Source organism: Colossoma macropomum, unplaced genomic scaffold (genome assembly GCF_904425465.1).
Source record: "Colossoma macropomum unplaced genomic scaffold, Colossoma_macropomum, whole genome shotgun sequence".
NCBI classification, from domain to species: domain Eukaryota; kingdom Metazoa; phylum Chordata; class Actinopteri; order Characiformes; family Serrasalmidae; genus Colossoma; species Colossoma macropomum.
Window position 1 is genome coordinate 40,539,030 of NW_023494803.1, and position 14,262 is coordinate 40,553,291.

At 38.3% G+C, this 14,262-nt stretch overlaps 1 protein-coding gene across 2 annotated transcripts in view; it reads left to right on the top strand.

Annotated features, from left to right (window-relative positions):
• Positions 1-13,097, top strand: part of si:ch211-266o15.1 (zinc finger MYM-type protein 4) — a 62,896-nt gene extending 49,799 nt beyond the window's left edge. Inside the window, exons 23-28 of one of the 2 annotated variants that reach the window (XM_036592621.1) lie at positions 1,603-1,723; positions 2,223-2,374; positions 7,700-7,814; positions 9,103-9,351; positions 10,448-10,577; positions 12,269-13,097. In XM_036592621.1, coding sequence (XP_036448514.1) covers positions 1,603-1,723; positions 2,223-2,374; positions 7,700-7,814; positions 9,103-9,351; positions 10,448-10,577; positions 12,269-12,470 — 969 coding nt within the window. In that variant the 3' untranslated portion in view covers positions 12,471-13,097. Of the gene's footprint in view, positions 1-59; positions 1,128-1,602; positions 1,724-2,222; positions 2,375-7,699; positions 7,815-9,102; positions 9,352-10,447; positions 10,578-12,268 lie in introns of those variants that run through there. The other variant, XR_005008514.1, reaches the window with a different exon arrangement.
• The last annotated feature ends 1,165 nt before the right edge of the window (positions 13,098-14,262 follow it).

Genomic DNA, 14,262 nt, shown 5'->3' on the forward strand with positions numbered 1-14,262 from the left:
GTTTATAACTTTACTTCAGCAGTATCTCTCTTAATATTGCTTTTAATGATCTTTATTAGGTGCTCGTGCACCAAAAGACAAAAGAAGAAAATGGAGTGTGGATGAACAGGAAGCTGTGAGGAGGCACATGGCAAAGTATATATCCCTCATGAAGGTACCAGGCAAAAAGGACTGTTTGGACTGTATAAGGACTGAGCCAGATGCTCTCAAGTCAAGAACATGGAGGGATGTCAAATATTATGTTCATAACGCTATACAAGCGAGCAAAAAGAAAAAATCAAAGCAGATGGAAGCTGACAGTGATGGAGAACATCCTGGTGGAGGAGCCGATGCGATGGATGCTGCTGCAGATGGGTCTCGTCCTAAAAAAAGACGTGTGTGAAGACATGCCTAGATGCGTCTTTGCCAGAATATTTGGTTTTCTAGTTTTAAAAAAAAAAAAAAAGTTCCACTCTGATTGTCAGGAACTAACAGGCAAACAAGAAGAACTTCACTACTTCTTTTAATTTTTTCAGTTTGCTGTTTTTAGTGTATCTGACATTTTGTCTTTGCTACTCACAAACGTTAGTAGACCTCTAGTAGATCTCTAGGTGTTGAATATCATTAGTTGAAGAAGGTCAAGCATTTATTCTTGTTACAAATCTGGCACGTGTTGTTGGAAATGCCTGGAAATGCCAGATGTAGAGCCAGAAAACTGATTTATAAGTGAAAAGTTTTAATATTCTTACTTGTATTGTTAAGCATGTTAACGTACTACACTAAGAAATGCTGTGTTTATTTCCGGTTCTTAATTTCATTGTATTACATTTCACTTTAAGCACTTTATTACTGTAACGAGGCCTAAGAAAGACCTGATATTGTACTGTATTATTTGTGTGATGATTTAGTAAAGTCAGCATTACTTCAACGATTCTTTAGTTTAAGAACTGAATGTGCACGTTTTTCTTTCATACTCACATTGTTTACCTGTAATTTCATGGTCACTTCCCTCCTGTTTTACAATACATTCTCTACTGTATCTTCATTTTGTTGAACGTCTCTGAAATTAGGTTGTATTACTCTATAGAGTATCTCAGTGCTTCTCTTGTCTGTGTTTAGGTCACAGTTCAATAAAAATTGGGACCGTGCTTTGTGTTCACTTTTATAATGTACCATTCATAATGTGAAGTACTTGGCATAGATCAATTTTTTGGTCTTCTCTTAAAATAACTAGATTATTGTTATTTAAAATTATTATTGTTATTTCTAACAGTGCAGCAAAATGATTTTCTTTTAGTTTCAGCTCTCATTGTGTTGAGTAGCTTTTATCCTTTTTAGTAATTTTCTGTTTTTTTAAGTTTTTTCTTTTTTCTTTATTCTGCTTACAAGTTTGATGTGAGTCACTCATTTGTTCTGAATAAGAAGGCTAATATTAGCAATTTCAAATTATGCAAAAATGCATTGCCTGGAAAGAGGCACAGTAGCAAACATGCCTTATTTCACCATGAGTTATAAATGTTTACTTAAAATGGCCAGATTTGGATTTAAGTCTCAAAGATGTGCTTCTAAAAAATGAGCAGCGTTTGTCTAAAGTTCAGGAGTTCAAATGTGCCTTTCTTACAGGGACGGAGGCGTTTGGGAACAGATGCGGCGAACGGCTCCTCGCCCAGCTCCAAAATCCATCACGTGTATGGCGTGAAAGCCTGGGCCAGCTGGGTGCAGTGGAGAACACAACAAACGGAGGGTAAGTTTGATCAACATGATTCTGCTTCCACAAACATTTTATAATGGTCTTGTTATGTGAAGTGCAGACTATGCTGTATTGTCCATGCTGTCACTATTACTGATGTTGCTAAGCAACAATCTTGGGATGACTTTTTCTTCTTTTTCCCCCTAGAGCATGAAGGAAATGAATATTTCGAATAGTTTGTGAATCTTTGTCCTCTAATTAAACTGTTTTGAATGCGAATTGTAGTTTGTGTTATGGAGTGTTTCACAGCCAAGACTGTTTACTGTTTGGTATTTGATTTACAGTTTTGTTAAATACTTTCTTATATAAAGTTGTGTTAAGTAATTTGTTATGTAATGTTAACATCAGCGTGGAATCTCTGGCTCCTTTTGCCTCACAGCGTCTGCTTCCATGACTCATGCATTCGTGTCAGAAATAAATGTCACTCTTGCAGCAGAACATGAACTGACCCACCATGTGTCTTAATGACTTTTTTTCTGTGTGTCCTTGTCAGCGAGCGCTCTGACTGTGAAGGAGGACGTGTTGCAGTGCAGCTCTGCGGAGCTTAGCGACGGCCTGTGTCATTTCATCAGCGAAGTTCGCAGGCCAAATGGCCAGGCTTATGCACCTGACAGCGTTTATTATCTGTGCTTGGGCATCCAGCAGGTTTGAATTTCACAGCTATGTTTTTTTTTTTCTTTCCACGTTATAAATCCAGCACACCCACCATGTCACCTCTTAACTGAAGGAATGAGCTCTAGACCTGCACAGCATGGACTGTTACAATGCAGGACAGTACACACTTAAAGATGGTTCTTCGAGGGTTCTTTAATAAAGAAAATGGTTCTATCTGAACCATGAACATTCAAAGAACCATTTGCATGATTAAAGGGTTCTTTGCGTCATGATGGGGGTCTTCAGAATGATGGACAATGTGCTGAAGATGGTTCTATATAGCAACAAAAAGGGTTCTGCTATTTTGACAAACTTGACCACGTAACAGTAGAAGAGCCCTTGTTGGTGCTATATAGACCCCTTTTTCAAAAAGGTTTTATATAGAACCATCTGGAGCACATTCTCCATCAATCTGAAGAACTATTTAATCATGCAGAGGGTTCTTTGATATGGTTTATGTTTATGGTTCTATATAGAACAATTTTCTTTACTGAAGAACCCTTGAAAAACCATCTTTTTTTTTAAGTGCATGGTTTATCATATATTTATTATCGTAATGGCTGCTTTTCCACTGTAGAGCCAAAGGGTTCTCAGGGCCGTACTGTGCCATACCAGTTACTATTTCCATCTGCGGTGCTGCTAAATCAGAACCAGGAAATGGTTAAGAACACAACTACAAATGAGTGGTTCAGCAAATCGCTAACAGGCTAAATGTTACACTCTTAGAAATAGTTCTTTAAAGGTTCTTTAGTAAAGAAAATGGTTCTATATAGAACTATGAACCCTCGAAGAACCTTTTGCATAATTAAAGCGTTCTTCAAATTGATGCATAATATGCTGTAGATGGTTCTATATAGAACCTTTTTGAAAGGTGTTCTGTTGTAGCACCCAAAAGGGTTTTTCTAAAAGGTTGAATGTAGAACCATCTAAAGCACATTCTCCATCAATCTGAAGAACCCGTTCACAATGCAGAGAACGCTGTAATCATGCAAAGTGTTCTTTGAGTGTTCATGGTTCTATATAGAATTATTTTCTTTACTAAAGAACCCTTGAAGAACCATCTTGGAACACATTTGATTCTGGTTGTCACTTCAACACCAGTCACTTGATTTTGTGCTCCTTTTATCCTCTAAACAGATGTTAATTCAGCATCAGTTAGCTGGAACCAGGTCTGTACTGTGGTGGCTGATTGACAGTCGTTTACTACTCTCATGAGCCAATATGAACATCAGTGATGAACACATTTGTTAAGAGCTGCGATTACAGAACAGAACGAGTGCCATAATAAGATTGACGGGAATGCAGCGTTAGATGTCATGCCTGTTATTAGAGCACTGATCTGCTCTCCTGGGTGTAGAGCGGGTGACTTAACCACTCTGCTATTTAACTAATTACAAGTACTCCATCCTTAACTACTAGCCTGTAAAAGGATTTTAAACATGACTAATCCTCAGTCTCATTGTTGTGTAGTAATAGCTACTGTCTCAGCAAACCTGCATCACAATATCCTTATTCTTTATAAAGAAATTAAATTGTTTTATTGCATTTTATTATTACATTTTATTTTTCCATGTGTTTAGCTCAGCAAATAAATAGAAATTGTGCACTAAAATTTAAAGAAAGAATGCCATATTTAAGTAGAGGATGCGTTAACCTTGCTTAGAAAATCAGCAAAGCGTCATTTGACTCTTTGAGAGTGTAAAGACTGTCTAAGAAAATCCATTTGCATAAGGAGGGGGAAGTTTTTTTTTGTAGGCCTAAAGTTTTTTAGTAGCTCTAAAATGCTCGCGGTTGATGTAAGCAACTATTTTTACTTTGAACTTTTGCTCAAAGTAGGGATTAGTTATAATTCTGTTTAATTATAAAAGCAATGTTTATGCAATATTTACCTTAATAATTAACACTGTATTTTATTCCCATATTGCCCTACTGTATACCCTGCGATATGCTGTTTCCGTTATTTTGACCAGTGTTCTTTACGTTTGTTGGACCACAAGGATGCTCGATTCATAAACAAGCAGAAGCTCATCCGGACATCTGGCGTTGCTGAGGATGCTCACAGCACACAACAAAAACCTTTGATTTTATTAAAAGGCTCATTTGCATACAGCAGCTCTCTGCAGTATCAGTACTGCAAATGCTGGTATCACTCTAAAGATTATGAAGTGTTGTGCGGGACTAGATCCAGCACGCCTCCTGCTCACCCTCTCAATAACCGGATTGAACGCTCTGTACTTCCAGCTGTCCAGCCCTCGTAGTAGAGTATAGTGGACATTCTGGCGAGGTTGAAATGAGCAGTGCGCTCTCCACTGTAGATTCATTTCACTTCAGTCTAGTGGGTGTCAGTATCACAGCTCTACAAAATGGCGAACAAGACTGATGACAAGCTCAGAAGAGGAGGCATAACTGCATGTACAGTCTTGGTCGGGTTATTTACTAGATGTACCGATATCGGAATTCTGGGTGGTTATCTGATATTTGTCTTGTGCTTATTTGTGCTTCTGCTGGTGCCGATACAAAAATGATTTGGAAATAATTGTACTGAATTAGCATAACAGAGAAATGTAACGTACAGTTGTGTGCAAACGTTTGGGTAACCCGGTCAAATGATCTATTTTTCACATTTCCGGTTAACACATCCACTACGTAGAACACACACTTCACATTTTCATGCACGGTTACTGTTTATTTGCTGAATTTAACGTATTGATAGAAAAGTAAAACAAAATGTGGCCTGTGCAACCATGCAAATACATATTTTCACTTAGAAAATCAACAAAACATGTAAATTGACCTGAGGTATTCGCACATTTCTGTAGGGTTACAAATGCAGTAAAATGACATTTTGTTGCAGCAGCTCAGCCTTAACATTCCGCAATGCAGTACAGTTAGGGCTGGGCGATAAAACGATAACGATAAGTATCGCGATATAACTTTTCCTCGATAGAGCGATAAGACAGGTTCGATAAATGTTCGATATAATACACCGTTCTCACACTCCCACGTTTTAGCGAAAGCCCTGGTGGCGTTTTCTACTGCAAGGAAAGCGACACTACTCTGCTGTCGCCAGGAGAGGGCGCACTTCCGAATTTTTTGACTTGATTAGAGAGGGAGGGGGCCACGAGTAAAAAAAGGGTCGCCAAATATACTTTAGCAACGTCTGAAATGCAGAGTTACACATTCCCTGTCTGAGTGGATGTTATCGGCGATCTGTTCTCCTGTGACTGAGTCTGAGTGACGAGGTCAGTGGTGTAACTGTACTGACCTACAGCGAACTCACCTCTTTACTAACATCCTAACAGCTTTAGCGGTGTTAAATCACGTCTACAGCGCCGTGTTACAGCGCCAAACCGCCATATTTTAGTATTAGTGCATTCTCGAGCAACGAAAGTGAAAGAAAGACGTGGTTCATGTTCGAAAGTAAACTGAGGAAGCTGTGAGGCACTGGAAAGCGGGAGAGCGCTGTCTTTCCAGGCTAGCTGTTTTTAGCTGCTGGCTAACTAACGTTGTTGAGAAACTAAAGAGTTTAGCACTGTTGTTGGCCACTTGTTTAGCATTTGTAACGTGGTAGCCGAGCGCTCGTCACCAGACAGCTAAAAATAATCTGTTTTCTTAAATCATGACTATTACAAAAATGGCAGCTGTGCTTTTCAAGCTGATAAAAACAGCTCAGACACTTTCTCCCACTCTTCCATGACAGATTAGTGAAATGTTCCACTGTTTGCCGAGTGGTTGTCATGATCGGACCATAAGTGATAGTTTAAAACCACAGTTAACCACCCAGGAGCAAAATCAGCCTTCAAATGTGAAAGAAATCATGATTTGACATTTATCGCGATATGTATCGATATCGAACGATATGAATTTTGTTTATCGTGATAACGTTTTTGGCCATATCGCCCAGCTCTAAGTACAGTGCGATAAATTAGGGGTGGGCAATATGATATTTGTTATCGTGAGGTAATTTATTGCAGTATGTCAAAATAAGCTTTTCTCAGCATATTCAGCTTTTCTTCAGTACCTAAAGAACACTTCCCAACTGCATGTTTGATTAGAAAGAGCATCAGTAGTCCTGTTCCGTTAGATTCGTGTTGGATTAAAATTATTGCTGCGTTGAGTTTTTGAAATAATTCCTTTTCCATTTGACATGTCAGATCTATTTGGTGGCATATCACTTATTAAAGTATTGTGATATTACATTTTTGCCGTATACTGATATTGTTTAATCTGCCAGTGCTGATCTGATTCCAGAGTGGTTCTGCATCCCCCCTGTTTTCATCTCTGAGCATTTAGCCGTTATCAATTTAGCAGTGAAAACAGAAATATGATGGTAGAGAAGGTAGAATTACGAATGTATTCTCAGAGTTGAGTGAGTTTGCTCTCAGGATTGTGGCTGAGACAAAATTGTCAGCTCTCCAGTGACAGCTGGATGTGCTCAGTCACTCGGAGACGTTTTGCTTGCATTGTTCATCCACTTGCTGGCTGACTGGCAGGTGCATAACATGAGTAAACACTGCACATGGCGTGTGCGGTTTGTTGTTGACTGCTTTTAAATTGGGGCTCATACCAGTGCTCACAATTATAATCAGCATAATCTGCTTTATACTATTACTCTTGTCAATATTACGCTAAATATAACAGTCGATTTCCCACATTTACATTGTGTTTTGTGTGCATTCATAAATATCCTTCAGCAAAGATATGCTGAAGTAAATGTTTTTGAGAAATTATATACACTACTGTTCAAACGTTTGCAATACATTTCTATATTAGTCATTTTTGTTGTTTTACTTACTAACTTTCATGGCGTGGATTTAAATATTACAAAAGTATTCACCAACCGGTAGATTTTTTTTCATATTTCAATAATTCTGTGAACAAGTAGTTATTAAATTATCTATTTACATCACATTTTGTTAATTTATCTTTGACATTTGATCTTCACTTCATTTTTTGGATCTGGTTATTAATTTCATCTTGATTTTTAATGTTCTACAGTTTTTTTTAATCATTTTAGAAACATCTACAGCTCCATTCATCATTACAGACACATCTAATATTTCTTCATTTTTATTTACTGCTTTCTAGAGTCCTACTAATTATCCGAAGTGTGTGAAGTTGGTCAGGATGAGCAGATTAGAACCATTTTTATATGTTCTCTGCAGTTTTTTGTATTATTGAAAACAATTCTAAACTTTTGAATGGTGGTGTATTTTATATATACTGTACACTGTTTTTGATGAAGGTACTGCTTTTATACTTGTGTTGTTTTTGTTTATTTTCTTTGTCATTTCACAATATCTTTCTCTTATACAGTACCTTCTTGAAAATGGGCGGCATGAGAATATTTTTATGGATACTCCGTACAGCCAGTTCACCACAGACCTCACCAGGCTGCTAAAAGACGGGGAACAAACCTTACCTCCAAGCGGTAAATCCTTACTTTAAAACAACCTGGCATCTGTTATTCGGGTTTGTTTTGTTTTTTTTCCCCCTATAATTTCAAAACCTAATAACTCATTTTATTTTCACGCCATTTTTAAAATGCGGTTTCCCTTAACATTGTGTGAACATTTAATGATGGATTAAATTAGAAAGTCTCCAGCTTGAAATAAAATCTACATTAATGTGCTTTAAAATTAAGGAATGTTACCATTTTCTGGGGGGGTCTTTGTGCGAGGTGGGCATATTCTCTCTATGATGGGTGGGGGTGACGGGAGGGGGAGGTGAAACATGATATTTTTGGTTAATGTTATTCTTTCCCACCCGTTGTTGCACAGTGATGTCATCAAAAACCAGATGATGTTTTTATGTGTCTTTGATGCTTTAAGTGATATAATGATATAAATGATATAATTATGCTTAATACACAACCAGGGACTTTTTTACCCTGATAACAAAGGTAAATGTAGATTTCAGGTTCACTTTAAGAATAAAGGTTCCTAAATGGTTCTTGGTTTGGACATACAGTCCTAGGAAAAACCTTTAATTGGTCTAGAATAGAGCTGGACAATATGGCTGAATATTATATCACGAAATTTGAATGATGTGTCACAGAATTTTTATTCGTTAATTTTGTTAAGTTGGAACCAACAAAAATGAACCAGAAGTGCCACATAATAAATACAATCAAATACAATATATGAAAAATGTGTATGTAGATGTAAAATGCTCATGCATCTACATTTAATCAAACCACTCATTTTAAATATTATTGTTCTAATGATTTTTGTATTATAATGCAAAAATAAAACATCAGGAATACTTAAATATTTAACTCGAGCTTAGTATGAGCAATAAAACCGACATAGCTAGCAAGATATGTTTTTTGTTTTTAGTGCAAATCAGTGAAAAAATTTTGGATCATGGATAAATGGCTTCATTTTAACACTGTTATATGATTATACAGTCAGTCGAAATTCGAGAAGCAACATTGATTATTGTTATTTACCTGCATTTGAAATGATTGAGCTGGTTAAACCTTCTCGTGGGCTGTGAAAGCTTTAGTGGTCAGCTGTGTGGGCCGGGAGCTGGGACAGGTCTGGAACCCCTGTTCTGCAGCGCCGCTCTAAAGAACCTTTTCCTGACAGTTTTATTTTAAGAGTGAAAGATGGGGACAGTGTGCTCATATATTCACCCACGAGGCGGTAGGCTGTGTGTTTAATGGTGATAACTGACAGGTGCAGCATGTTTTATTCTATTTGTGTTTTTATCTGCAGGGTTCTTGCAGTCTCGTGTTGAGGAGAGCTTCCTGTGGGAGTGTAAACAGTTGGGCACTTTATCCCCGTTTGTGCTGCTCAACTCGCTGCTGTTTTTTGGAGTCAAACTGCTCAACCTGAAAACTGTGGACCAGCATGAACGCCTCTCCTTTGCTAACATTGCCCGGTGCTCCAGGACCACCAAGCAGGGCACGTCGTCTTATTTAAGAATCAGATTGGCAGGAAATGATGACGACCCAGAGAAGCAGGGTGAGTCTGGGGCGACAATTAGCAGATTCAACAACCGGGTTTGACCTTCGAATGTTCGTTTGGGTGAACATACGCTACCGTGCAGAGCTTTGGAATCACTTTTCATATTATCATCATTGTTTATTTAAGCTCGGGTTTACATTGAGGGGGGGCCCTCATTTACAATGCAGCTGAGAGCCACAGGAAGAGTAAAAAAAACAAGTAACAAATTAACTAAGATTGTTAAAAATAAAGATTCCAAAGTAAAGATAAAATAATAAAAGAAAACGTTTAAAAAAAAATGTAAAAGATACACAACAATAAAAACAATTTATATATAATATTTATAAAAAACAAAATTATAATTGGAAACAATAAAAATATGAGTAGAAATATATAAAAATAATAATAGTAGTACGTAAAATAGAAAAATAGAGATTAAAAATAAATAGATAAATAAAATATTCAACTAAAACAGTTACAAACAGAACTAAAATAATTCAAAAGTAAAATTTTAAAAAACCCTGGGAGAAACGAGCGAGTCGAGCTTTAGAGTACCTTGTTCCAGCTCACTGGTGCACCATAGCTAAAAGCAGTTTTACCAGCTCAGAAAAAACTCGGGGAACCTCAACTGAAATAAAATCATTTGAGCGGGTTTTTTAACGTGTATCCTTTACAGTGAGCATGGAGGTCATATACTCTGGCTTCTGACCGATGCTGTTTCCCTTCTTACAGATAGAGAGGACCATCCCACTCTCTCATATAACAAGCAGTGATGAGTCCTGTATGGATTTTCAACTATTTCAAGTATTTGTACTTGTAGTTGCTCAAGAGGAGATAATAAATTGCTAATATATATTGTGATGTCACTTCTGAAATACAAAATATCATGTTTATTATTTTTATAACTTAATGCAGTCACTTTGTATTTACCTTTCAGTCTTTTCCTTCTCAAATATTGAATTAAGATAAGCATTATACTCATTGTCTTTTCTGAGTGTGGTGCTAATTTGCAAACGTGAGAGATGAAATATCATTGTGGATAATAAAAATATATTTTTGTCCCTCCTGTATATTAAGGGCCAGTTTTTTATTGGTGCATTTTTGTTGTGTGCAGGTCCAGTTTTACCTGGTAAAAGGAAAAGGGAGGAAGACGAGGAGAATGAGGAATACATGGAGATGCCCGAGAATACTGAGAACCCTTTACACTGTCCTGTTCGACTGTACGAGTTCTACCTCTCTAAATGGTGAGAACCAATGTACCAGAAACACACCGCTGCACTTTTACTCCATTTATACCACATTTTTTACCATTTTGTGCTTATTCATGTTCTCTCAATGGTGCAGGAGGAATATCTTTGTTTTGCAGTTTTGTTTGAAATTAATTACTCATTATTCACGCAGTGAATCACATCTGCACCTTTTTTCTGGTTGTTTTGATGTGATAAGCATGGCAAAAATGTCAAGGCTGCTTTTCCTTTCTGCAAAATACACAACAGTAGCTTCTCATCAGATTCAAATCCTAATAAAATATCTCCTCTCAACAAATGTGGTTTGGATTGAAAGTTCAGAACCTGATTTCCTTCACTTGTTTTAAGTCAGAAATAGTTCATATGCATTCGTACACAGTGTACATATACATACATTCCACCAATTTTTGGAAAATTTCAGCGTAACTGAATGGTAAAGATGTAAACAAAGTGATTCAGAGTGGTTTGATGTGAAATACTCCACTCTGAAGAATCGTACCAACTCTTGCTTTCCTCTCAGTGGTAATAATAGGAACTTTTACTATCATCAGTATTCCATTTAAAAACTCAGAAGACTCGTGTCGGTTCACTGGTGGTTTTGGATTGTAAATAAAATGGCTACATTGGTGTCATAGACCCCTGGGACCATATTACAGAAACCTCTTAAGTCTGAAATCTTATCTCGAGTGCTCAGTCACTGTGACACCTTTTAGTTAGGACTGAATTTAGGAATTTAGAAGCTATTACAGAACAACAGTTCCTAACTTCATAATCTCATCATGAACTCCAGATAAGAAAACAGCATCACACAAACATCCTAACTAGACTAAACCTCCTAAATCCTGTCCTAACTTTAGGACGAACCCCAACAGGGTCCTCACTTCTGTTTAAGGTCTGTTTCTATGGTTTTTAGGCAGCTGTGTCAGCAGCATAGTTCACTACCAGCATAATGAGCTCCATTAGTTCATACTGTAAAACGCTGCTTTCACTGTGAGATGATTTTCTTTTCTAACTCTGCGTTTTAAAGATCTCAGACGCTGCAGACTCGATCTCCACCGCCCCTCTGATCACCTTCGTGTGTTAATGTTGATGATAAATATTACAGTGATGGTGGTGAATAATGAGGAGACGGAGCTGAACGTGTTTGGGAAGCGTTTGGGAAATGGAGACTGAAACTGGGTTTATCACACTTTAGTTTTGTTTGCACATCAGTAACGGTGGCTAACATTAGCTGCCTGGCTAACTAGCGTGATTATTTTGATTACATGTTTACGTTTCAGCTGTGCACGTATGGTCGGTTGCTAGTTAACAGACATGACAGTTGATTGTCGACTTTGATGGAGCAAGTTAAGATTTCCTAACTGGAGATAAGATGATGTAAGATAAGATTCCTCAATTAAGATAAGATTTGCTTCTCTAATACGAATTTGTGAAAAATCTTATTACCTGTCAGATCTTAAGACAAAAAGATAGGAAGTTTCTGTAATACGACCCCTGGTTTCTGTTACCACCACTGTAAAGAAGATCCGCCAGGTTTTTCTACAGTGAAGTGTTTGACGTCAGACTGCTCTTTAAAACGATTACTGGATTTTTATGAAACAGAAAAGAAGGTATAAACTATGGCACCATCAGTTGCTAGTGGTCCTAAATGAGTGGTCCTAAGTGGTCATTTCCTTTTGCCTCCACAGCTCTGACTCAGTAAAGCAGCGTTCGGACCTCTTCTACCTGCAGCCTGAAAGCTCCTGCCACCCCAGCAGCCCCATGTGGTACTCATCCCAGCCACTAGAGCGCCCCATTATGGAGAGCATGCTCACACGTATCCTCGCCGTACGGGACGTCCATCTGGACCCTAAACAGCTAGTGGACTCCTCAGACGAGGAGAGCTCCTAATGACGGTCTGAAGTCGTGAGACATTATGGGGCTGCTGCTCTTCTGCTCGAGCTCTTTGTGTTTTCAGAGCCGACACAACGAAGGGAAGAACTGTGACTAATCATGTGCCGTTTGCAGACACCTACACACTACGTGGGTTCAGGAGGAGATGGAGAGATCTGCTCGAACACCACAATAATGGGAGCGTGATACACAATTATGGGCTCAATTAGTTGCTTTTATTATTGTTCTTACTGGAGGAAAAATGCAGGAAAAAAAGTAACCAAGGCATGATCTTGTGAAATGACTGGTTCATTTTTATGTGCTCTTTTCTTCCACAGGTTGTTTGACTTGTTGTTTTGACATTCAAGCTGTTTAAGTTGAATTCAAATTTAAATTGCAGATCCCAAGAATTTGTTTGTAAAGATTAACACTGCCCTACTTTGTGGTTTGTTTACGGTTTGCTTGTTTTTTTTTTTTCTTTCTTTGCAAATATGCATACCTGGATATTACTCTGTTACACATCTCTGTAATATGTAGTCTATGTAAACAGTTCTTTTGGTATGTGGAATTTTTTTTTGTTTTTTTTTGGGTTGTAAAACTGCTGTACCCTTCCGAGGCGAGGAATTATAAGTGTTAATCAGTGGAGCACAAGCTTGTTTTTAGTTCAAACGGCAAGGCCTTCACATGGTCACGAGAGCGGCCAAATCAATTCTGCAATGTTTAGCCACAAGATTATGCAGATATTTGCACAGATACATCCAGTGCCTGCCTACGATATAAGGCCAATTGTCATTTGCTACCATGGTAACACAGTCGAGGGCTTTTGCTAGTGTGCTGTGCTGGATTCTGCAGGTTTGGAGAAACGCACAGCAGAGAAAATGGTAAGGACACAGACTTGAGCCCTCGGTATTTCAATTATCGTAAGTTTCACCTGTGATTGTGATTTTAATTTGACCTTTCTACCATGTTAAACTGTTGGTTCGCCATCACGGCAAAGTAAGATAAGGCTGTTTGCTTTCCTTCATAAATTTGTGGAAGTGCTTGAAAGGATTCTGTGTTCTGTATCTGCATAAATTCCCAGTGACAAATACAGATGTATGTATTTCTGACCCATCACGATAAACTGAGCCACCATGGGGAAGAAACTCTCATGTTTTTGCTGCCCGAGCATAAAAAAATGAAAAAAAAAAGAGCGTGTGGGAGTACACAGGGCACAAGAGGTGTCAATTGAGAGGGTTTGTGTGTGGGAGAGGAGGAGGAGGAGGAGTGCAACAAAGGCAAACTGACAGTACATGGCTGTTTTTGACAGTAATAATTATCCATCTCTCACCAAAGCCGTGCATCTGAAAATCATCAAATGTTTTGTAGGATTAGTCTTTTTGGGATCAAGGTAGAAGCGAACAGAGCCTAGAGTTTCCCTCGCGCTACTTCGGCCAGCGTTATCTAAGCCGCCTCGTTATAGAGGTCAGATCCAAATTGAGTTGAAAATAACTTAAGTCAAATGAGAAGTGTCTGATAAAACTGCAAAAGCCCTGAAGCAGCATCGGAGAACTTGGGGGGGAGGGGAATCTGTGATTGAGAGAGTCGGAGTGAGAGAGTGCGCGAGGAGGGAGGGAGGGAGAGAGAGAGAAAGAGAGAGAGAGAGCTGGCGTTGGTGTTGAAATAGGAGGCCATTTGTCAAACCATCAGTGTTTCTGTATGAGACAGGATAATATCGTGAAGGCTGAGCTATAATGCTGAAACACGGACTATGCCTGGTTTTCATGGACACTTTCCACACTTGGACCGCAGGAGCGCGAGGGACTTGGGG